At 60.4% G+C, this 24,989-nt stretch overlaps 2 protein-coding genes across 4 annotated transcripts; both read right to left on the bottom strand.

Moving 5' to 3' along the window:
- Nucleotides 1-129: 129 nt before the first annotated feature.
- IUM83_07159 (putative fatty acid synthase subunit alpha) lies at nucleotides 130-12,417 on the bottom strand (the record flags this gene model as incomplete). Of its 2 annotated transcripts, XM_067931426.1 has the most annotated exons (2): nucleotides 130-7,361; nucleotides 7,449-12,417. In XM_067931426.1, the coding sequence occupies 2 exons, from the start codon at nucleotides 12,415-12,417 to the stop codon at nucleotides 130-132; spliced, it is 12,201 nt and encodes a 4,066-aa protein (XP_067780411.1). The 2 variants fall into 2 exon arrangements, with proteins under 2 accessions (XP_067780411.1, XP_067780412.1); XM_067931427.1 differs by having other exon boundaries at nucleotides 130-12,417.
- A 2,089-nt stretch (nucleotides 12,418-14,506) lies between these two features.
- Nucleotides 14,507-24,938, bottom strand: IUM83_07158 (the record flags this gene model as incomplete). Of its 2 annotated transcripts, none has more annotated exons than XM_067931425.1 (3): nucleotides 14,507-17,221; nucleotides 17,313-19,832; nucleotides 22,206-24,938. In XM_067931425.1, 3 exons carry the CDS (start codon nucleotides 24,936-24,938, stop codon nucleotides 14,507-14,509), a joined length of 7,968 nt encoding a protein of 2,655 aa, XP_067780413.1. The 2 variants fall into 2 exon arrangements, with proteins under 2 accessions (XP_067780413.1, XP_067780414.1); XM_067931424.1 differs by lacking the exon at nucleotides 17,313-19,832 and having other exon boundaries at nucleotides 14,507-15,680; nucleotides 16,554-17,221.
- Between the last annotated feature and the right edge of the window lie 51 nt (nucleotides 24,939-24,989).

The following is a 24,989-nucleotide window of genomic DNA, read 5'->3' as shown; positions in this document are numbered from 1 at the left end:
GGCGAAATGGAAAAATACACCGGCGTTACAGTGAATGCAGTCTACTACGTAGTTCATATATTCAAGTTCACAAGTTTATCGCATAGATGTACAACACTAAACAACACTTACCATAGCACCTACCATAGCTCACTCTTCCTGGAAGTTGGCGACAGCCTGGGACACCGCGAAGTCGCCCGAGTGGCTGATGGACACGCTCAGCTTCGACAAGCCCAGACGGTTGAACACCTGCAGCGGGAAGCCCGACAGCAACACGGACGGAGCGCCCGACGCCGTCATGAAGATCTCAATCTCGCGCAGTGGGGCGCCAGCACCCTTCCACAGGTTCGGCTCCGTCGGCGAAGAGCTCGAGATCGCCTTGATCACAGCCTCCTTGGCGGCCCAGCGACCCGCGAAGCTCGCGGCCGGGTGTGGCGCGCTGTAGCAGTACGCCATCTCCTGGTCCGTGAAGTTGCGGCGGATGAAGTCCTCGCGGCCATTCAGGTTCTCGAACGTCGCCACAGGCTCCACGTCCACACCCATGCCCATGTTCTTGGACGCCAGACCCAGGTCGGTCGCCGCTTGGTTGATGGCAGTCAACAGCGTCGACGACGAGTCGGCCGAGTGCGTCTCCGTGGTCTTCTTCGACAATGCCGCCGCTTCCGCTGCAGCCTTCGCCTTCTTCGCGCGCTTCTCCGCGCGCTGGCGGCGGTTCTCCTCCGCAGTGAGCGAATCCGCTCCGCCAAAGCGCCACGTCTTGGACGTCGCGTCGTACTCCGCGCGAGCCGTAGGGTCCAGGTACACGTTGCTCTCCTGCGCCGACGAGTACGGCGCCTCGTTCTTCACCTGGATGTGCGCCTGCTTGCCCGTGATCACGCCCTGAACGTGCGTGTTCATCTTGATCAGACGCTGCTCGCGACGAGCCGAGTAGTGCCGGAACTCCTCACCAGCCAGCGTAGACAGCAGGTAGTCCGGGTGCACCAGCACCACCTCGCCACCGGCCTGCCCGAAGCCGAAACTCTTCATCATCACAGCCTTGACGCCCACGGTCTGGTAGCTACGGTTCGGGTACACCAGGTGGTCGTACTTGCGCAGCGTCTCGCACGTGTTGTCCAGCTGACGGTTGCCCGGGATCAAACCCGTGTTCAGCACCTGCAGCAACCCGTTCAGCATCCACGCAGCGGCAGCGCCCTTCGGGTGGCCCGTCAGGTTCTTCTGGCAGATCACAGGGAGCGGGTTGCCCGCCGAGCGGCCCAGGTGAGCCATCTGCTTGTGGGTCACCTCGCTCTCGTTCTTGTCGTTGGCCTTGGTGCCCGTGCCGTGGAAGCTAGCAGCTCCGAGGTCGTCGATGTCCAGGTTCCACACACTCAGCGCACCACGCAGAGGAGCGATGTCCGTCTCACCATGATAGAAGCTCTCGCCCCAGGTAGCTTGTGCAGCTTGCACCTTGCGCAACTTCCTCCTCTCGATCAATGCAATGCGAGATTGGTCACCATTCGCGGACGCCTTCTCACGCGCATACCACTTCTCAATGCTCTCCAGCTCATCGTCGAACTGACGGCGACGGAACTTCACGTCCAGCAACGGAGAAGGCTTCGAGTTGTCCGACGAAACCTCACGAGCCGTCGTCAGAATACCCTGACCAGGAGCAGGCACCGAACGACCGTTCTTGTCAGTCGCCGTGTTCGTCAGCGCCACGATACCATAGATCGGCAGACCCATTTCAAGCGCCAGCTGGGCATCCATCAGCAACTGAATACCAGCACCGTGACTCTCCATGAAGCCACCGCGCGTGGTCGAGCATGGACGACACATTTCCTTGGGCTCACGACCCATACCAGTCTCCTTCACCGAGTCACTCGTGGCCTTCATCTGTGCGAACTCATTTGAGCATTCCTCACCGAAGTCATCGTAGCCACCAACGATGCAGATGCGAGCCTTGCCACTCTTGATGGTCTCCGCACCGATGTCCACGGATTCAGCAGCCGTGGCACAAGCGCCCACAGGGGTCTTAATCGGACCAGACGAACTCAACAGCAGCATGTTCACCCAAGCCGGAGGCGTATTGATGAAGACCTCCTGCAAAGCGTCACTCGGAGCCGGCTTGCCTAGTAGGCGGTTTTTGTAGATCTGTGTAAGTGCTCGCATACCACCCATACCACCACCGGACGTGTTGCCAATCTCCGACACGTGCACGTACTGGTAGAACTCGTACGGGTCCGTCACACCAGCAGCGACAAACGCGTCCATAGTCGATACGAGAGTATACAACGTGGTTGGGTCGACTGCATCGGCAAGATCCTTGGACAGACCAAGACGCTCCGCGCTCCAGCCCGTCGGGATTTGACCAGCGACGAAGCGGTCGAAGTTGAGCGCACGAGGAATGTTCAGCACAGAGCCCTTACGCAGACGGATCATCCACGCGCCGGACGCGTTCTGGAACACATCCACGTTCTCTTTGCCCAGCTCCTTGCGGAACTGCAGAGCCTCCTCGCGGTCAGCCACCTCGATGGGAGACATCTTCTTGTCGATGGCCACCTGGTGCAGCACCATCTTGTTCTTCGGGTCGTAGCCGTCGAACAGCTCAGGCTCAACGATACGAATGCCCGAGTGCTTCAGGATGTCCTCCTCGTAGCGGGGCTTCACCTGGTGGTCCGGCACGATCTCCTTCGTCTTCGCATCCACCCAGTTGCCCTTGTCGAACACGATGCGGCCCGTCAACCACGCCAGCTCAATGCAGCCTTCCAGCGAGAACTCGCCGTACGACTCCATCTCCCAGCGCGTGCGAGAGTTACCCCATGGACTCACCTCACCGAATCCAGTCACGACAACAACCTGGCGAAGGTCCAGCATGCCGCGCAGCATCGCCTGCTTCGCTGACGCCGACAGTCCAGACACACCCGACAGCTTCGGGAACGAGTTGCAGTAGTAGCTCGACATGTTTGCGCGAGGAGCGAACTTCTTCGAGTTCGGAACAGCCAACTGCTGCTTCGAAGGCAGAGCCAGCATCTTCTTGTCGCTCTCAAGCGCAGCATGGATAGATGCCTGCAGCTTCGACCTCTTGCTAATGTCAGCACGAATGGCATCCACCTGGTCCTTCAAGTCGCTCACCTGGGCCATGCCACCAGTGAGGTCTGCGATGACCGGAGATTGAACCGCTCGCCTCACGATTTGAGGGTGCATCAGCGCACTCAGGTTGAAGCCCATTTCAGTCGTGCTGAACGTTCTCATTCCCATCTTCTCCACACCAGCAGCAACCACATTGTTGCCAGACATCAGACCCGTGCCGCGGGTCCAACCGATAATCGCGCCGACGATCGATAGCTGGTCATCCCAGCCCTCCGAGTACCACTTGCCCATGAGACTTTCAACACCCAACTTCGACTCGGCGTACAGACCATCGCCACCGAAGCTACCGTGGTTTGGAGACATCGGAAGAATCACGAGCGCAGGCCGCGTCGTAATGTCACGAGCCTTCTTCGCCGTGACAACCTCTCCCAGCAAACGCATCGTGTTCGTCAGCATGATGCGGAGCGCCAGCTCCGAGCGCGAATCGATGTCCGCGATCGTGCGTCCCACCTCCGACAAAGCCGCAAACGGGATCACGAAGTCCAGGTCCAGCTTGTGCACATTGTAAATGTGCGCCACCAAGTTCTGCACGTCCACTTTGGACGCCTGGTTGAATGGCAACACGATGAGACGGCTACCACGGCTGCCGTGCTGCTCGTAGATCTCGCGGAACAGCGCCGTCGTCTTCATACTGAAGCTGCTCGTCGTCACGAACACCGTCGCGCCACCTTCCAGCAGCGCCTTCACGATCTCGGCACCAATGGAGTTCTTGCCGCAACCGGTCAGTAGCGCCACCTTGCCAGCAAATGAAATACCCGTTGAGGCCATCTCACGCATGCACGACAGCAACACGCAGGTCGACTCGACGTCGTACAGACGGATCGTCGGGTCCACATCGGACGGTTTGCGGACATGCACATGCGGCAGCACGAGTTTCTTCAGGTTCTCGTTGAGGCCGTAGGACGAACGAATACGAGGAGTCCACTGAGACTCCCGCTCGGCGCGTCTGTGTAGAGCATCGCGCAGCGTGTCGATTTTGGGACCTTCGGTTGGGGCTGCATTTTCGGAATGCGCTTGTGGTGTAGAATCTTCATCTTCGCCGCTGTCAATGTCGTCACTGTCAACATCTTCGCTGGTCGTACTCCCGTTGTCGGTTGGTGTCGCCTCAAACTCAAATCCATTTGAGCTTGCAGTTTTCCTGCTCTTGATAACGATGTTGTACTCAAGACCACGGGAAACTTCGTCAACATACTGAATAGCGCTTTCAACACCTTCACGAGGGACCTCCGCATACTCCAGCTTGCCGTTTTCAAGAATCCGAAGCTGAGGCTGTGTCGGGTTGAAGCTCTGCATGTTCACGGGGTTCGAGTCCATCCACACACCCATCTTCGCCGCAATACGCTTGAGTTCCTTGGACAGCTCGACGTATTTGCCTTCCTCTGCACGTGATGCCAAGAAGTGCATACATCGAAGAAGTTCCGGGGTAGCACGATTACGAAGATGTGTGTTGAAAATACCGTTGACAGCCAGCTTCGGGTTCACAGGCACACCCTTGGCAGCAGCCGCAGTGCGGTAGTACAGCTCCATCGCATCCTGAACAGCCCAGTTCCAGTAGCTGTCGTACTGACGCTCCTTCTTCGCGTCGAACTTGCCGACAATGCCAGAGCCGTAGAACTCGCCGTGCTCCGTCACCCACTGCGACACCGACGACTCCAGGTCCTCACGCAAGTCAACCTCCGTTTCGATTTTGCGGTGCCAGTCCAGCTGGTCGTCGCCGAGGTACGAGTTCAACGCCTCCACCTGGTCCGCGATCATCGCCTTCAGACGCTTCTCAAAGTCGCTCGGCAGCGAGCTAGACTGCATCGCCGGCTGGCCCATCGCCGGACCAGCCATCATTCCGCCCAGCTTCGACAGGTACGGGATGTCGATGCCAGCGAACTTCGCGTAGTCGTCCACGACACCATCCAGCCACTTCTTCGCCGTGACATCGTCTGTCAGACGCTGCTTCGGGTTCTGCGTCAGACCGTGCAGCAGCACACTCTCGATGCGGCCGCTCGGCAGGCAGCGTTCGCTCGACAAGTACTCCTTGATGGCCGACAGACCAAAGCCGCCAGGCATCTTGCTCGCGAGCATCTTCGCGATCAGAGCGCTCGTCACCTTGCCGGGCGACGCGTAGTCGGGGAACTTGCCCGCCAGCTCGGCCAGCTTCATCTCCGCAGCATCATCCGGGCCCGAGCCGAACTCCTTCTCCAGATCACCAACGATCTCGTTCTGCACAGCAGACTTGCCAGCCGACAGCTCCTTGATGGTTGCCGTCTCAGGGATCTCAGTGAACGCCTTGCCGAACTTCGCCGCAAGCATCACCAGCAGAGCGTGCTTTGCCTCCACGGGCTTGTCGCCAACCGTAGGGATCGACACCGGCGCCGGGTTGAACGACATTCCCACCGCGCCTGGCGCAGCAGCCATCGTCGGGCGAGCCAGAGAAATACCCGCGAACGAAGCGTAGCCGTTCACGCTGTCATCCAGCCACTTGCGCGCGTCCGCATCGCTCTTGAAACGGGCCTGCGGAGCCAACAGCAGCGAGTGCGCCAGGACGCTCTCCATGCGACCAGCTCCCAGACCCTTCTCGCCGCTCAGGTACTCCTTGATGCTCGACATCGTGAAGCCACCAGGCATCTTGCTTGCTACCACCTTGTTGATCAGGCCGTTCGTCACCTTGCCCAGCGTGTTGTAGCCCGAGAACTTCGACGCCAGCTCCTTCAGCGGCACCTCGCCAGCGCCCTCGGGGACGCCGCCACCGAACTCCTTCTCGAGGTCGCCCAGGATCTCGTTCTGCACCGCAGACTTGCCAGCGCAAAGCGTCTTCACGTCCGTGTCTTCCTTGATCTCGCCCAGATCCTTGTTCAGGCGCACAGCGAGGAGCACACGAAGAACGTGCAGGGCGGCAACTGGCGCGTCCTCTGCAGCAGGGGCCGACGACGCAGCAACCGGAGCAGGAGCAGGAGCAGCCTGCACCACCGGGGCAACCACAACCGGAGCAGCAACCGGGGCCGGAGCAGCAGGAGCTGCCTCCACCTTCGGAGCAGACGCAGCAGCAGCCTTCGCAGCGGCGGCCGCGGCCTCAGCGGCAGCCTCAGCAGCCAGACCGCGCGCGTACTCCGAGGCAGAGATGTTCGACGTCTCCTCCTCGAAGTGGACAACCTCGCGGTCACGCTGGTACCACAGGATCTCACGCGGCACGGACGGGAAGTCGCCCACCTGCAGAGTGCGCAGCGCCATGTTCGTCAACGTTGGAGCAGGACCAATCTCCACGAAGCGGCGAACGCCACCCTCCGAGAACAGAAGCGCCTGCGTCTTGATCCACTGCACGGGAGACGCAAACTGGTACGCCAACAGCTCCACCACCAGAAGGTGCGCGAGCTGGGCCTTCGTCGTCAACTGCCACTGCATCGGGTCCAGCACCTCCGCCAGGTACGGGCTCTTCGTCGCCTCGTACACCTCCTCGAAGTACGACCGCTCCAGCGAGAACGGGGTGGCCACCAAGTTAGGGATGTACCGGTTCACCAGAAGCGGAAGCTGGCGCTCCAGCACCTGCGGGTCGAACTTCGTGCGCAGCAGCGCACGGAACGACGGCACACCGCCCAGAAGCTCGCGCGAGTGGAACGGCACGTCAATTCCCACCAGCGGGATCGTCGCCAGGCCTCTCGCCAACGTAAACGGACGCCCGCTCTGCTCGCACTTCTCCTTGCGAGCGCGAGCCTGCGCCAACGACTCCGTGATGACCTTCTCCACCTCTTCAGGAGCGCTCGACTTCACCGTCTTGAACGCAGACAACGCCAGCGACAGCGTCTCCAGGTTCACGTTCTCGCCAGCAACCACGTACTGGCGCTGCTGGATGTTGAAGTTCACCACTTGCAGGAGCTTGGCCGAGGCAGCCTCGATACCGTCCACAATCTTGTACATGGCCTCTTCCGTGAAGTGGGGGCCAACACGAGTGGGGTTCGTGGCCACCATTCCGTAGTCCGAGCGTCCTTCGGCGTCACGCTTCACGGTCTTTTGCATGATCATTCCACGCAGGAATACCAAATCCATGAGAGCTTCCACCGATAGAGCTTCCGCGAAGGAGATCAAACCTGCGTACTCGCCAAGAGAGTGGCCAGCAAAATAGGCATCATCGGGAATCAACTGCGCAGCCTCAATCTCAGAGAACATGGCCTTCTCCAGAAGAACAAGTGCAGGTTGGCTAAACTGTGTCGCGAATAGCAAGCCATCCGTTGCCGAGAAGCTATAACTCTCAGTGTCTTCGCCAATCTCTGGTAACAATGGGGTCACCTCACCAGTAACGGGGTCTTCGCATTTCAGGTTCATATAATGTTCGCGAATCTCAAGACCCTTCTTGCCACCAAAGTGCACCGTAATGGACTTCGGGTTCTTGCGCACCATCTCGAGGATAGAGAAACCAAACGTGTTGCGCAGGTGGACATCACCACGGTTCCAGATCTCGCGAGCAACCGAAGACTCCTGGTAGCGGTCCATGCCCATGCCAACCGCAGCAGAGCCCTGGCCAGTGAACACAAACGCCATCGGCGCCTGCTTCACCACAGCACGAGCGCTAACCACGCGCTCGCCGGAGCCGTTCACAACCTCCACCGACAGAACCTTCTTGCCGTTGTCGAGGCCGATGTGACGCGCCTGCATGAACAGCTTGTCGCCCGGGTACACCATGCCGTCGAAGTTCACGTCGTAGTCCACGACGTTGCTGTCGAAGCCCAGGCCGAAGCTCGAGATGACCAGGTCGCGGACCTTGGTCGCAGTCCACAGACCGTGCATGATCGGCTTGCCCTTCGGGAGGTGGCCCAGGATGGCCGCGTACTTCGAGCGGTGAATCGGGTTCAGGTCGCGCGAAGCCACGGCGTACGCCAACGCGTTCGTCGGCACGTCGATCTCCAGCGGCTTCTCCAGCATGTGCGAGCCACCGTTCGCAAACATTCCGCCGGCATTCGTATCCGCCGGTTGCACCTGGCGCAGGAACGCCACCACGGGGCTCTCGTTCACCTCCTGGCTCGTGAACTCGACCGTGCCAATCTCCACGTTCGAGCCGGCCTCCGCGCGGAACAGCACGCCTGACACCTCCACCGAGCTCAGCGAGCCGATCGACGCGTATTGCTTCTTCGTCGTCAGCTCAAACGACAGGTGGTCGCCGACGTTCACTGAGGTCTCGGCACCAAGCTTCAGCCACGACTTCGCCTTCAGGATCTCCACGTCCTCCGGGCGGCTCGGCACGAATTCGTCCGTCGACTTGTCAATCGAGAACGTCGACTCGAAGTCCTCGAACGAACCGCGGATGAGGAACTCGCTGTGCAGCTCCACCAGGGGCTCCAGCACCTCCTCCATTTGCTCGTCCACCGTCTTGCGCGAGATGATGGCCACGCCGTGCACGATCTTGCCGCTGTCGATGATGCGCAGACTGCCGACGTTCGACGTGCTCACGATGTCGTCGCCAGGCAGGAATGTCGCCGACGCCTTGCGCGATGACAGCAGCTTGTACGAGTGCTTCAGGTGCACCAGGTCCAGCAGGTTGCCCTTCACCTCCTTCGTGAACACCGACTGGATCAGCGGACGCCACGACACGATCGTCGAGAAGTCGGCGGGAGCACCCTCCTCGTCCTCGTTGAGGCCCAGCGCGGCGCGATACGCGACGATGTCCTCCTTCGTAATGCTGAAGTCGGCCGTGAAAGGAGACATCACGCTCTCCGCGCACGCAGCCTCGCACGACTCCTCCTCCTTGCCCTCGATGGCCACCCAGAAGCGCGCGTAGAACGCCTTCACCTTGTCGATGAAGCCGCTGCCCTCCGAGTGGACCGCACACGACAGCTCGGGGTGGTGCTGGAACGTCATCTCCAACGCCACCACACCAGCCTTCAGCTCGGTCACCGCCGGGCGAACCTCGTTCACCACAACGGCAATGGACGCGTCCTTCTTCGTGATCTCGATCACGGGCCCCGAAATGTCAATGGAGCTGTCGAACACACGAACACCAGCAGCATCGACCACGTACTTCTGGCCTGCCTGAGGGACAAGCAGCTGACGCACCGGGTTCACCAGCCACTTCTTCTCCTCCACGACGTGCGTCGACGAGATCAGCGCCTGCAGCCACTCCTTGTCGCTCACGGATGCCGCAAGCGCAGCAAGCCACTCGTCAGCAGACGGCACGGCGCTCTCCTCCGTCGGGATCGACACCTCCACGCTGCCGTCGGTTTCCGTCACCTCGACGCCGGCGATGTCCACGGTTTGCTTGGCGGCCACAACCGGCGCAGCAGCAATCGCGCCGCTCTCCTTCACAATGTTCACGAAGCCAGTGTTGATGCCTTCCAGGATGTCCGCAACGGGCTCGTCCACCACCGTGCTGTAGCGGACAGCCACGGGGCCCTGCAGAATGAACACGCGCTGCGCATCGTGCTCCGGCACCGCGTCCAAGTCCTCCGAGTACCACAGCGAGTCCTTCTTGAACCACGTCTTAAACTCGGCGTCAATCGCAGGCACGAAGTTCACCGGCTTGCCGCCCGTGCGGCAAAGCTCCAGGAAGAAGTCGCAGTCCGGCACCGACAGCAGCGTCGACACCGTCGCGGGGTACTTCGCGATAAACGCGCTCACCGTTCCGCGCGGGTTCGACTTGAGCTCCGACTGGTCGAACAGCGAGCCTGAGCTCTCGCGGCGGAAACGCTCCTCCGTGCGCGTGATGAACTTGCTCACGCGCGAGAAGTACGTGTCGTGCACCCAGCGCTGCGGGTTGCCTTCCACCTCCACGTACGTCAGGTCGACCAAGCGCGTCAGCACGTCTCCGTACGACATCTCCTCCAGCTCCGCCGGAACGACCTCACCCGTCTCCACGTTGCGCTTGCAGCCGAAGTACGGCTTCTGGTAATCCGCGTTCAGGCGCGTGATGATGTCCTTCTTGTTGAGGCGGAGCGCCAGCTCCACCTGCTCGCGCGGGATGGAGAAGTACTTGTCGTCGAACTCCTTCCACAGCAGCGCGCAGCGGTTCGCCACCACGTGGATCGGCTCGCCCAGCTCCGACGTGACCGTCACGACGCCGCCCACGACACCCGTGTAGCTCGTCTCCCACTCCAGCTCCGACTCGATACCTGGAGTGTCCACAAGCAGCTTCTTCACCGCCGGCGCGGTCGCAGCCTCCTTCGCAACCATCACGCGAGAGCCCATCAGGATACCATCCGCAGGCATCTTGTGCAGGTGGCCCCGGGACAGACTCCACTCGCCCGTCAGGTACTGCTTCGAGTCCTCCCAGTTGCCGAAGCCAGAGCCGACCACCAGCAGCACGTTCGACACGCGACGAATCGCGGCGTACGTCTCCTCCATCGGCTGGTGGAAGTCCTCGAAGCTGTGGTGGCCACCAGCGCGACCGCCAGTCCACTGCAGCATCACGGTCATTGACGGCATCGCCGCCGCGATCTCCAGCACCGCGTTGATGCCGTCCACCGAACCCGGCTTGAAGCACACCACCTTGATACCGACGGCCTCCAGCTGCGACATCATCTCAAGCGCACGCTCCTGCGTCGGGATGCCGGCGCCAATCGTGATGCTTTCAATGGGCACACCGCTGCGACGCATGCGGAGCACCATCGGGAACTGGAAGCCCCACTGCTTCGCGTTCAGGTACAGCATGTTGATCGCAATGCCGAGGCCAGGCTTGATCTTCGACACCAGCTCGTTCACCGCGTCTTCGAAGATGTTGGGGCGCGACAGACCACCGGCGGCAAGCTCGCCGTGGAAACCAGCGTTCTGGATCGCCGCAACCAGGTCGATACCTTCCAAGCTCGTCGTGGGCGTCATGCCCGCCACCATGACCGGCGGCTTGTTCAAAGCGCGCGTAAATCTGTTGTAGAGCTTGCCCGACGCGGTCACCTGAGGACCGAACTTCTTAGACCACGTCGTCTCGGCCGGGGTGAAGGTCGGCGCTGCGTCGATGAACTGCTGCAGGCCGATGTGAGGAGCGTACTTCGTCGACATGCTCATGACGGGGTGCTTGGCGGTCGCAATGACCACCTCGATGCCCAAGCCTTCCGCGAACTTGTCGCTCAGTTTTGCCACACCGAGGTCTGGGCCAAACTCCAGGACGTGGGTCGCGTTCGAGTGGTGCTCCGCGATCTTCGCCCACGTCGCCGTCCAGTCCACGAGCTGCAGCAGCTGCATGTTAATAAGTGCATCGACGACGTCGTCCACCGTCTGCAGGTTCGTGGCCTCCGCGTTCGTAGCGTACACGGGCACCTGCAGCTGGCTGCCCTTGATCTCGCACTTGACGCGTTGGACGTCCTGGACCAGCTTCGGCTTGGCCTCCGTCAGCAGCGGCGTGTGGAAAGGAGCCGACAGCGGCAAGAACGACAGCGAGCCCGTGGGCTTGCGCTGCGAGTGCGGGATGCGCGTCTGGTTGGCGTCGGGCTTGGCGAACAGACCTTCCAGCGCCTGCTTCAGCAGCGTCAGCGTCGCGGGGAAGCCCGTCACGTTCATCATGTCCGACGCGTTGATGAGAGACAGCTGCAGGTCGGGCGTCTTGGTCCGGCGCCTGGCCACCTCGATGGCCTTCAGCACGTGCTCCTTCTTGAGCCCGCGCACGGCAAGCATCGGGCCGGCGTCCGCGATCTTCTTGCCGTCCTGCTTGTACTGCGTCAGGAGCTGCTCGTACGTCTCCTGTGCGCGCAGTCCCTGCCAGAACATGTAACGCAGCACGGAGACGCCGATGTCGGCGAACTCGTGGGCCGTCTTGGCCGCCGAGAAGATGACGGCGCTCACCACGCCCTGGCTGTGGCCCACCGCCGTGGCGGAGCTCTTGACCACGCTCTCGTGCGTCACGCCGGCGGTCTCGAGGAAGTTGAGGTAGTTGGCGCACTGCGTGAGCACCAGCAGCGGCATGCTGAAGTACACGCGGTCCATCGCCAAGCCATTGGGAGAAGTACCGACCTCCAGGTTCTGCAGCCAATTGTGCAGGTCAATTACCACCTCGAAGGCGACGGAGGCCTTGGCCTCGTCCGTGCTGGACTCCTCCAGCAGCGCCTGTGCAGCACGCTCAATGAACGCGCGCGTGGCGCTGGAATTGGATGCAGCGTAGAGCTTGTGCAGCTCGGTCCAGTAGGAAGTGCCTTGGCCGCCGAACTCCGGGATGAACTTGTACTTGCCGGCGCGCATTGCAGCAGCCACTTTTGTCACTGCCGTTGCAATGGCCGTAGTGGTAGGCGACGGCGGCGGTGTGAATGTTGTTGAGGTGGACGTGGTGGTCACCACCCTCCTGGTGCGCTTGCCCGCCTTGGTCGTCCGGGTGACGGAGGTCGTCCGAGTCCGCGTGGGTCTGGTCATGGTGGTGCTTGGCGTCTTCTTGCAGCGGACGAAGGGCCGATAGATCCGGCGACGCTGCTGCTGCTGCTTCAGCGCCGGCGGCAAATTGGATTGTGATCCCCTCCGCGCGCGGAGAGCTAGAGCGGCTGGGCTTCAACGACGGCCGCTTGCTGAGGCTGAAGGGGTCTCAGCAAGCCCGGCCGGCTCGTCTTCCGCTGCTAAGCACGCACAGCGCCATCTGGGTGACGCGGGGCTTGGCGGTTCCTTGCATTGGTCGCTACGCTTGCTGTACCGCAGTCCTGCTCTTTGCGCGTGAGCTGAGCTCCCCGCAGTGCTGTGCCGACGCAAGCGCGGGGATCACCAGGCCGGGGACGAGACAGGGCGCAACGGATGGCTCGCGGCCTGTCGACGACCTGAGCTGCGCCCGCCGTTGGCCAGCGGAGGCCTCGACCCATTGTCGATTGATTGTAAGGATTTCTGAGACCGCGCGTCGGCCCGCCTCGAGGTATCTATCCATCAGAGCCAGTGGTTCCTAGCGTTGCACCCGTCGGTCAGACGCCCAGCCCGATGTGTGTTGCTATTTTTGCGATGGGGAACTTTGGCTAACAATGCAAACCTGTTACTGTACCACTGTAGTACTGTACTACAGTAGGCGTTGCTTGTGCAGTGCAATGCACAATGTGCATGCAGCCTGCAGGATGCAGGACGAAGATTTGTGTGCTCGCGCGGGAACGAGCCCCAGCGGTGTGGTATGAGCGCGCGACGATGAAATTGAGGAGGGGGCTGGCTGTATTGGCGTGGCGGTGGTCTCGGTCTCGGTCTGGTCGGGCAGTAGTTGGTTGTTGCACAGACGCCCTGCTACATACGTCGAAGTATATGTACCTACTATCGTGATGATAGTATCGTCCAAGCCCAGTTGTTTGTCTTGGGTGAGCTGAACTGGGATGAGATGGGAAGCGTAGTGATGTGGGATAATTTGTGATGGCGTTGCTTGGATTCAAGGGCATTAAGTATTGTTTTAGATTTTTGGTTTTCGAGTATTGCAGCACATGTACATCGCATACATATCGTTTCTGTTGCAGAGTTCTCTTGTGAAGGTGCTTCGTTACAGGCTGCAATGCGAAACACGTTGGTCGAATCGACCGCGGCGATCTCGGTAATATTCCAATCTCGCTTGTACAACTTTGATGATTTTTAATGTGTAGGTTGCAGGCTGTAACACTATGCTTCAAGTGCTGCTGTCGTCAAACGCAGGCCTGTCATACTAATGAGGAGCGTTTGGTTTTGGCTGCAGAAGAGGTTAAACACGTCTCTGAAGCGTGGAGTCAATTATCGATAGGATACGCTCGCCCTGGATACAGCAGCTTTTCCATGGAAACGAGACGCAGGTTATCCCGATGTGCGGCCTGGCTAGATGTTTGTCATCAGCAACGCTAACCTCGACATCAGTCCTTCAATCACTGCGACTCGAAACGTGATAATGCTATACTGTAAATGTAGCATTCGGTGACGTCATGGTCAATTCGCTGGTGGTAAGGTGGAAAGGCACACGCGGCCCAAACATCATAGCGCTGGTTCATACTTTAAATGTAAACATCATTCGCGCTGACGTATTACTTCGATGCCATTGTCGTCGCGGTCGCTGCCATGAACATGCTTAGTAGAACACGTAGATGATATGATTTTGTAGCCTATACTATAGCGAGAACTCTTTGTTGTGATCCTTCGATGACTCGGAGCAATACCAGCTACGTACGAGTTGTAAGCTACGACAACAGTGTTCGAAGATTGAGTCATAATAGTGACCTTTTGATCCTGCAAGATGACAACGAGACGTGTTTCTCTGCATGCTTGAAATGCGACAGCATCTGCTTCGGGGAAGAGTGGTGCAAGCTTTCAAGAACCCGCGCGCAATGCTGACATGAAGACACCTGTTGTCTTCTCGTTTTCACTTCACTTTTAGCATTCGATCGAACAAACAAGGAGCCGAAGGCACCAGAGTCAACAACGCAGAAATATGCATCTTGTATTTACTAAAGTTGATTACGCAGGTGTACATCATATAATGCGCAAAATGCAAAATGTAAAACTACCTATACGTCATGGGAACTTACTCCTGGAAGTTGGCGACAGCCTGGGACACCGCGAAGTCGCCCGAATGGCTGATGGACACGCTCAGCTTCGACAAGCCCAGACGGTTGAACACCTGCAGCGGGTAGCCCGACAGCAACACGGACGGAGCGCCCGACGCCGTCATGAAGATCTCAATCTCGCGCAGCGGGGCGCCAGCACCCTTCCACAGGTTCGGCTCCGTCGGCGAAGAGCTCGAGATCGCCTTGATCACAGCCTCCTTGGCGGCCCAGCGACCCGCGAAGCTCGCGGCCGGGTGTGGCGCGCTGTAGCAGTACGCCATCTCCTGGTCCGTGAAGTTGCGGCGGATGAAGTCCTCGCGGCCATTCAGGTTCTCGAACGTCGCCACAGGCTCCACGTCCACACCCATGCCCATGTTCTTGGACGCCAGACCCAGGTCGGTCGCCGCTTGGTTGATGGCAGTCAACAGCGTCGACGACGAGTCGGCCGAGTGCGTCTCCGTGGTCTTCTTCGACAATGCCGCCGCTTCCGCTGCAGCCTTCGCCTTCTTCGCGCGCTTCTCCGCGCGCTGGCGGCGGTTCTCCTCCGCAGTGAGCGAATCCGCTCCGCCAAAGCGCCACGTCTTGGACGTCGCGTCGTACTCCGCGCGAGCCGTAGGGTCCAGGTACACGTTGCTCTCCTGCGCCGACGAGTACGGCGCCTCGTTCTTCACCTGGATGTGCGCCTGCTTGCCCGTGATCACGCCCTGAACGTGCGTGTTCATCTTGATCAGACGCTGCTCGCGACGAGCCGAGTAGTGCCGGAACTCCTCACCAGCCAGCGTAGACAGCAGGTAGTCCGGGTGCACCAGCACCACCTCGCCACCGGCCTGCCCGAAGCCGAAACTCTTCATCATCACAGCCTTGACGCCCACGGTCTGGTAGCTACGGTTCGGGTACACCAGGTGGTCGTACTTGCGCAGCGTCTCGCACGTGTTGTCCAGCTGACGGTTGCCCGGGATCAAACCCGTGTTCAGCACCTGCAGCAACCCGTTCAGCATCCACGCAGCGGCAGCGCCCTTCGGGTGGCCCGTCAGGTTCTTCTGGCAGATCACAGGGAGCGGGTTGCCCGCCGAGCGGCCCAGGTGAGCCATCTGCTTGTGGGTCACCTCGCTCTCGTTCTTGTCGTTGGCCTTGGTGCCCGTGCCGTGGAAGCTAGCAGCTCCGAGGTCGTCGATGTCCAGGTTCCACACGCTCAGCGCACCACGCAGAGGAGCGATGTCCGTGCGGCCATGGTAAAAGCCCTCGCCCCACATAGACTGCGCGGACTGGACCTTACGGACCTTCATCTCATCAAGGAAGGCCACACGAGACTCGTCCCCATCAATCAATGCCTTCTCACGCGCATACCACTTCTCGATGCTCTCCAGCTCATCGTCGAACTGACGGCGACGGAACTTCACGTCCAGCAACGGAGAAGGCTTCGAGTTGTCCGACGAAACCTCACGAGCCGTCGTCAGAATACCCTGACCAGGAGCAGGCACCGAACGACCGTTCTTGTCAGTCGCCGTGTTCGTCAGCGCCACGATGCCATAGATCGGCAGACCCATTTCAAGCGCCAGCTGGGCATCCATCAGCAACTGAATACCAGCACCGTGACTCTCCATGAAGCCACCGCGCGTGGTCGAGCATGGACGACACATTTCCTTGGGCTCACGACCCATACCAGTCTCCTTCACCGAGTCACTCGTGGCCTTCATCTGTGCGAACTCGAACGCACCCTCCTCACCGAAGTCATCGTAGCCACCAACGATGCAGATGCGAGCCTTGCCACTCTTGATGGTCTCCGCACCGATGTCCACGGATTCAGCAGCCGTGGCACAAGCGCCCACAGGGGTCTTAATCGGACCAGACGAACTCAACAGCAGCATGTTCACCCAAGCCGGAGGCGTATTGATGAAGCACTCCTGCAAAGCGTCACTCGGGGCCGACTTGCCTAGTAGGCGGTTTTTGTAGATCTGTGTAAGTGCTCGCATACCACCCATACCACCACCGGACGTGTTGCCAATCTCCGACACGTGCACGTACTGGTAGAATTCGTACGGGTCCATCACACCAGCAGCGACAAACGCGTCCATAGTCGACGCCAACACGTACAACGTAATAGGGTCCACAGCATCGGCAAGATCCTTGGACAGACCAAGACGCTCCGCGCTCCAGCCCGTCGGGATTTGACCAGCGACGAAGCGGTCGAAGTTGAGCGCACGAGGAATGTTCAGCACAGAGCCCTTACGCAGACGGATCATCCACGCGCCGGACGCGTTCTGAAACACATCCACGTTCTCCTTGCCCAGCTCCTTGCGGAACTGCAGAGCCTCCTCGCGGTCAGCCACCTCGATGGGAGACATCTTCTTGTCGATGGCCACCTGGTGCAGCACCATCTTGTTCTTCGGGTCGTAGCCGTCGAACAGCTCAGGCTCAACGATACGAATGCCCGAGTGCTTCAGGATGTCCTCCTCGTAGCGGGGCTTCACCTGGTGGTCCGGCACGATCTCCTTCGTCTTCGCGTCCACCCAGTTGCCCTTGTCGAACACGATGCGGCCCGTCAACCACGCCAGCTCAATGCAGCCTTCCAGCGAGAACTCGCCGTACGACTCCATCTCCCAGCGCGTGCGAGAGTTACCCCATGGACTCACCTCACCGAATCCAGTCACGACAACAACCTGGCGAAGGTCCAGCATGCCGCGCAGCATCGCCTGCTTAGCCGACGCCGACAGTCCAGACACACCCGACAGCTTCGGGAACGAGTTGCAATAGTAGCTCGACATGTTCGCGCGAGGAGCGAACTTCTTCCGAGTTCGGAGCAACCAACTGCTGCTTCGAAGGCAGAGCCAGCATCTTCTTGTCGCTCTCAAGCGCAGCATGGATAGATGCTTGCAGCTTCGACCTCTTCATGATGTCAGCACGAATGACATCCACCTGGTCCTTCAAGTCGCTCACCTGGGCCATGCCACCAGTGAGGTCTGCGAAGATCGGAGATTCCGCCGCACGGTCGACAATGCTCGGGTGCATCAGCGCACTCAGGTTGAAGCCCATTTCAGTCGTGCTGAACGTTCTCATTCCCATCTTCTCCACACCAGCAGCAACCACATTGTTGCCAGACATCAGACCCGTGCCGCGGGTCCAACCGATAATCGCGCCGACGATCGATAGCTGGTCATCCCAGCCCTCCGAGTACCACTTGCCCATGAGACTTTCAACACCCAACTTCGACTCGGCGTACAGACCGTCGCCACCGAAGTTGCCGTGGTTCGGAGACATCGGCAGGATCACGAGCGCAGGCCGCGTCGTAATGTCACGAGCCTTCTTCGCCGTGACAACCTCTCCCAGCAAACGCATCGTGTTCGTCAGCATGATGCGGTGCGCCAGCTCCGAGCGCGAATCAATGTCCGTGATCGTGCGTCCCACCTCCGACAAAGCCGCAAACGGGATCACGAAGTCCAGGTCCAGCTTGTGCACATTGTAAATGTGCGCCACCAAGTTCTGCACGTCCACTTTGGACGCCTGGTTGAATGGCAACACGATGAGACGGCTACCACGGCTGCCGTGCTGCTCGTAGATCTCGCGGAACAGCGCCGTCGTCTTCATACTGAAGCTGCTCGTCGTCACGAACACCGTCGCGCCACCTTCCAGCAGCGCCTTCACGATCTCGGCACCAATGGAGTTCTTGCCGCAACCGGTCAGTAGCGCCACCTTGCCAGCAAATGAAATACCCGTTGAGGCCATCTCACGCATGCACGACAGCAACACGCAGGTCGACTCGACGTCGTACAGACGAATCGTCGGGTCCACATCGGACGGTTTGCGGATATGCACGTGCGGCAGAACGATCTTTTTCAGGTTCTCGTTGAGGCCGTAGCGCAACGACGACGAACGAGCAACCAGAGACTTCTCAGACTCCCGCTTGGCGCGCTTACGAAGAGAGTCGCGAAGCGCATTGAGCTTGGCACCTTCGGCAGGAGCCAGCTTCTTAGTTTTAGCCGACTGCTTGTCAGCCACACCCGATGCAGCCTCCTCTTCCTCGTCGAATTCGTCGTCGTCACTGTCAGGTTCATCACTGCTCATGCTGCCGTTGTCGTTCAAGGTAGACTCGAATCCGACAGCACTGGTCATACCAGCCGTAACATCAGTGCCAGCAACCTTGCCGGTCTCGATGGCGTCGTTGTACTCCAGTCCACGTGCCACCTCGTCAACATAGTTGATAGAATCGGTCACACCTTCACGAGGCACTTCAGCGTACTCCAACTCTCCGTTCTCGAGGATGCGGAGCTGCGGCTGCGTCGGCTTGAAGATCTGCATGTTCACAGGGTTCGTGTTCAGCCATTCTCCGACTTGCTCCACCAATAGCTGGACGGCCTGTGACAGTTCAGGGCTGCTTTCTTCTTCAGCACGAGACACGAAGAACTGCGTGCACTGCAAAAGCTCAGGTGTAGCACGGTTGCACAGATAAGGCTTAAACCACTCAAGTGGCGGAAGCGCAGACTCATCCGCAATCGTGTCCACGTTCTTGTTGATAAAACGGGTCATGGCCTCGAAGTGGGTGTTGAGACCCTCGTTCACACCTAGCTTCGGGTTCACAGGCACACCCTTGGCAGCAGCCGCAGTGCGGTAGTACAGCTCCATCGCATCCTGAACAGCCCAGTTCCAGTAGCTGTCGTACTGACGCTCCTTCTTCGCGTCGAACTTGCCGACAATGCCAGAGCCGTAGAACTCGCCGTGCTCCGTCACCCACTGCGACACCGACGACTCCAGGTCCTCACGCAAGTCAACCTCCGTTTCGATTTTGCGGTGCCAGTCCAGCTGGTCGTCGCCGAGGTACGAGTTCAACGCCTCCACCTGGTCCGCGATCATCGCCTTCAGACGCTTCTCAAAGTCGCTCGGCAGCGAGCTAGACTGCATCGCCGGCTGGCCCATCGCCGGACCAGCCATCATTCCGCCCAGCTTCGACAGGTACGGGATGTCGATGCCAGCGAACTTCGCGTAGTCGTCCACGACACCATCCAGCCACTTCTTCGCCGTGACATCGTCTGTCAGACGCTGCTTCGGGTTCTGCGTCAGACCGTGCAGCAGCACACTCTCGATGCGGCCGCTCGGCAGGCAGCGTTCGCTCGACAAGTACTCCTTGATGGCCGACAGACCAAAGCCGCCAGGCATCTTGCTCGCGAGCATCTTCGCGATCAGAGCGCTCGTCACCTTGCCGGGCGACGCGTAGTCGGGGAACTTGCCCGCCAGCTCGGCCAGCTTCATCTCCGCAGCATCATCCGGGCCCGAGCCGAACTCCTTCTCCAGATCACCAACGATCTCGTTCTGCACAGCAGACTTGCCAGCCGACAGCTCCTTGATGGTTGCCGTCTCAGGGATCTCAGTGAACGCCTTGCCGAACTTCGCCGCAAGCATCACCAGCAGAGCGTGCTTTGCCTCCACGGGCTTGTCGCCAACCGTAGGGATCGACACCGGCGCCGGGTTGAACGACATTCCCACCGCGCCTGGCGCAGCAGCCATCGTCGGGCGAGCCAGAGAAATACCCGCGAACGAAGCGTAGCCGTTCACGCTGTCATCCAGCCACTTGCGCGCGTCCGCATCGCTCTTGAAACGGGCCTGCGGAGCCAACAGCAGCGAGTGCGCCAGGACGCTCTCCATGCGACCAGCTCCCAGACCCTTCTCGCCGCTCAGGTACTCCTTGATGCTCGACATCGTGAAGCCACCAGGCATCTTGCTTGCCACCACCTTGTTGATCAGGCCGTTCGTCACCTTACCCAGCGTGTTGTAGCCCGAGAACTTCGACGCCAGCTCCTTCAGCGGCACCTCGCCAGCGCCCTCGGGGACGCCGCCACCGAACTCCTTCTCGAGGTCGCCCAGGATCTCGTTCTGCACCGCAGACTTGCCAGCGCAAAGCGTCTTCACGTCCGTGTCTTCCTTGATCTCGCCCAGATCCTTGTTCAGGCGCACAGCGAGGAGCACACGAAGAACGTGCAGGGCGGCAACTGGCGCGTCCTCTGCAGCAGGGGCCGACGACGCAGCAACCGGAGCAGGAGCAGGAGCAGCCTGCACCACCGGGGCAACCACAACCGGAGCAGCAACCGGGGCCGGAGCAGCAGGAGCTGCCTCCACCTTCGGAGCAGACGCAGCAGCAGCCTTCGCAGCGGCGGCCGCGGCCTCAGCGGCAGCCTCAGCAGCCAGGCCGCGCGCGTACTCCGAGGCAGAGATGTTCGACGTCTCCTCCTCGAAGTGGACAACCTCGCGGTCACGCTGGTACCACAGGATCTCACGCGGCACGGACGGGAAGTCGCCCACCTGCAGAGTGCGCAGCGCCATGTTCGTCAACGTTGGAGCAGGACCAATCTCCACGAAGCGGCGAACGCCACCCTCCGAGAACAGAAGCGCCTGCGTCTTGATCCACTGCACGGGAGACGCAAACTGGTACGCCAACAGCTCCACCACCAGAAGGTGCGCGAGCTGGGCCTTCGTCGTCAACTGCCACTGCATCGGGTCCAGCACCTCCGCCAGGTACGGGCTCTTCGTCGCCTCGTACACCTCCTCGAAGTACGAGCGCTCCAGCGAGAACGGGGTGGCCACCAAGTTAGGGATGTACCGGTTCACCAGAAGCGGAAGCTGGCGCTCCAGCACCTGCGGGTCGAACTTCGTGCGCAGCAGCGCACGGAACGACGGCACACCGCCCAGAAGCTCGCGCGAGTGGAACGGCACGTCAATTCTCACAAGCGGGATCGTCGCCAGGCCTCTCGCCAACGTAAACGGACGCCCGCTCTGCTCGCACTTCTCCTTGCGAGCGCGAGCCTGCGCCAACGACTCCGTGATGACCTTCTCCACCTCTTCAGGAGCACTCGACTTCACCGTCTTGAACGCAGACAACGCCAGCGACAGCGTCTCCAGGTTCACGTTCTCGCCAGCAACCACGTACTGGCGCTGCTGGATGTTGAAGTTCACCACTTGCAGGAGCTTGCCCGAAGCAGCCTCGATACCGTCCACGATCTTGTACATGACCTCTTCCGTGGAGTGGTGGCCAACACGAGTGGGGTTCGTGGCCACCATTCCGTAGTCCGAGCGTCCTTCGGCGTCGCGCTTCACAGCCTTCTGCATGATTAAACCACGCAGGAACACGACTTCCACGACGTCCTCCACAGCCAAAGCGCCAGCGAACGAGCTCAGGCCGGCGTACTCACCAAGGGAGTGACCAGCAAAGTGCGCGTCGTCAGGAATCAGCTGCGCTGCCTCAATCTCAGAGAACATGGCCTTCTCCAGCAGCACGAGCGCAGGCTGGCTGAACTGAGTTGCGAACTCCAAACCTTCCGGGGCGGAGAAGCTAAAGCTCTGTGTACGAGCATTGATTTCCGGCAACAGCGGTGCGATTTCACCAGTCACGGGGTCCTCGCACGTCAAACTCATGTACTTTTCGCGAATCTTACGGCCCTTCTTGCCACCAAAGTGCACCGTAATGGACTTCGGGTTCTTGCGCACCATCTCGAGGATAGAGAAACCTAACGTGTTGCGCAGGTGGACATCACCACGGTTCCAGATCTCGCGAGCAACCGAAGACTCCTGGTAGCGGTCCATGCCCATGCCAACCGCAGCAGAGCCCTGGCCAGTGAACACAAACGCCATCGGCGCCTGCTTCACCACAGCACGAGCGCTAATCACGCGCTCGCCGGAGCCGTTTACAACCTCCACCGACAGAACCTTCTTGCCGTTGTCGAGGCCGATGTGACGCGCCTGCATGAACAGCTTGTCGCCCGGGTACACCATGCCGTCGAAGTTCACGTCGTAGTCCACGACGTTGCTGTCGAAGCCCAGGCCGAAGCTCGAGATGACCAGGTCGCGGACCTTGGTCGCAGTCCACAGACCGTGCATGATCGGCTTGCCCTTCGGGAGGTGGCCCAGGATGGCCGCGTACTTCGAGCGGTGAATCGGGTTCAGGTCGCGCGAAGCCACGGCGTACGCCAACGCGTTCGTCGGCACGTCGATCTCCAGCGGCTTCTCCAGCATGTGCGAGCCACCGTTCGCAAACATTCCGCCGGCATTCGTATCCGCCGGTTGCACCTGGCGCAGGAACGCCACCACGGGGCTCTCGTTCACCTCCTGGCTCGTGAACTCGACCGTGCCAATCTCCACGTTCGAGCCGGCATCCGCGCGGAACAGCACGCCTGACACCTCCACAGAGCTCAGCGAGCCGATCGACGCGTATTGCTTCTTTGTCGTCAGCTCAAACGACAGGTGGTCGCCGACGTTCACTGAGGTCTCGGCACCAAGCTTCAGCCACGACTTCGCCTTCAGGATCTCCACGTCCTCCGGGCGGCTCGGCACGAATTCGTCCGTCGACTTGTCAATCGAGAACGTCGACTCGAAGTCCTCGAACGAACCGCGGATGAGGAACTCGCTGTGCAGCTCCACCAGGGGCTCCAGCACCTCCTCCATTTGCTCGTCCACCGTCTTGCGCGAGATGATGGCCACACCATGCACGATCTTGCCGCTGTCGATGATGCGCAGACTGCCGACGTTCGACGTGCTCACGATGTCGTCGCCAGGCAGGAATGTCGCCGACGCCTTGCGCGATGACAGCAGCTTGTACGAGTGCTTCAGGTGCACCAGGTCCAGCAGGTTGCCCTTCACCTCCTTCGTGAACACCGACTGGATCAGCGGACGCCACGACACGATCGTCGAGAAGTCGGCGGGAGCACCCTCCTCGTCCTCGTTGAGGCCCAGCGCGGCGCGATACGCGACGATGTCCTCCTTCGTAATGCTGAAGTCGGCCGTGAAAGGAGACATCACGCTCTCCGCGCACGCAGCCTCGCACGACTCCTCCTCCTTGCCCTCGATGGCCACCCAGAAGCGCGCGTAGAACGCCTTCACCTTGTCGATGAAGCCGCTGCCCTCCGAGTGGACCGCACACGACAGCTCGGGGTGGTGCTGGAACGTCATCTCCAACGCCACCACACCAGCCTTCAGCTCGGTCACCGCCGGGCGAACCTCGTTCACCACAACGGCAATGGACGCGTCCTTCTTCGTGATCTCGATCACGGGCCCCGAAATGTCAATGGAGCTGTCGAACACACGAACACCAGCAGCATCGACCACGTACTTCTGGCCTGCCTGGGGGACAAGCAGCTGACGCACCGGGTTTGCCAGCCACTTCTTCTCCTCCACGACGTGCGTCGACGAGATCAGCGCCTGCAGCCACTCCTTGTCGCTCACGGATGCCGCAAGCGCAGCAAGCCACTCGTCAGCAGACGGCACGGCGCTCTCCTCCGTCGGGATCGACACCTCCACGCTGCCGTCGGTTTCCGTCACCTCGACGCCGGCGATGTCCACGGTTTGCTTGGCGGCCACAACCGGCGCAGCAGCAATCGCGCCGCTCTCCTTCACAACGTTGACGAAGCCAGTGTTGATGCCTTCCAGGATGTCCGCAACGGGCTCGTCCACCACCGTGCTGTAGCGGACAGCCACGGGGCCCTGCAGAATGAACACGCGCTGCGCATCGTGCTCCGGCACCGCGTCCAAGTCCTCCGAGTACCACAGCGAGTCCTTCTTGAACCACGTCTTAAACTCGGCGTCAATCGCAGGCACGAAGTTCACCGGCTTGCCGCCCGTGCGGCAAAGCTCCAGGAAGAAGTCGCAGTCCGGCACCGACAGCAGCGTCGACACCGTCGCGGGGTACTTCGCGATAAACGCGCTCACCGTTCCGCGCGGGTTCGACTTGAGCTCCGACTGGTCGAACAGCGCGCCTGAGCTCTCGCGGCGGAAACGCTCCTCCGTGCGCGTGATGAACTTGCTCACGCGCGAGAAGTACGTGTCGTGCACCCAGCGCTGCGGCTTGCCTTCCACCTCCACGTACGTCAGGTCGACCAAGCGCGTCAGCACGTCTCCGTACGACATCTCCTCCAGCTCCGCCGGAACGACCTCACCCGTCTCCACGTTGCGCTTGCAGCCGAAGTACGGCTTCTGGTAATCCGCGTTCAGGCGCGTGATGATGTCCTTCTTGTTGAGGCGGAGCGCCAGCTCCACCTGCTCGCGCGGGATGGAGAAGTACTTGTCGTCGAACTCCTTCCACAGCAGCGCGCAGCGGTTCGCCACCACGTGGATCGGCTCGCCCAGCTCCGACGTGACCGTCACGACGCCGCCCACGACACCCGTGTAGCTCGTCTCCCACTCCAGCTCCGACTCGATACCTGGAGTGTCCACAAGCAGCTTCTTCACCGCCGGCGCGGTCGCAGCCTCCTTCGCAACCATCACGCGAGAGCCCATCAGGATACCATCCGCAGGCATCTTGTGCAGGTGGCCCCGGGACAGACTCCACTCGCCCGTCAGGTACTGCTTCGAGTCCTCCCAGTTGCCGAAGCCAGAGCCGACCACCAGCAGCACGTTCGACACGCGACGAATCGCGGCGTACGTCTCCTCCATCGGCTGGTGGAAGTCCTCGAAGCTGTGGTGGCCACCAGCGCGACCGCCAGT

The sequence above is a fragment of the Phytophthora cinnamomi genome (assembly GCF_018691715.1).
Source record: "Phytophthora cinnamomi strain GKB4 chromosome Unknown Contig127, whole genome shotgun sequence".
Taxonomy (NCBI): domain Eukaryota; phylum Oomycota; class Peronosporomycetes; order Peronosporales; family Peronosporaceae; genus Phytophthora; species Phytophthora cinnamomi.
The sequence above is the reverse complement of the archived record's forward strand: the minus strand, read 5'-3'. Positions and strand labels throughout refer to the sequence as shown.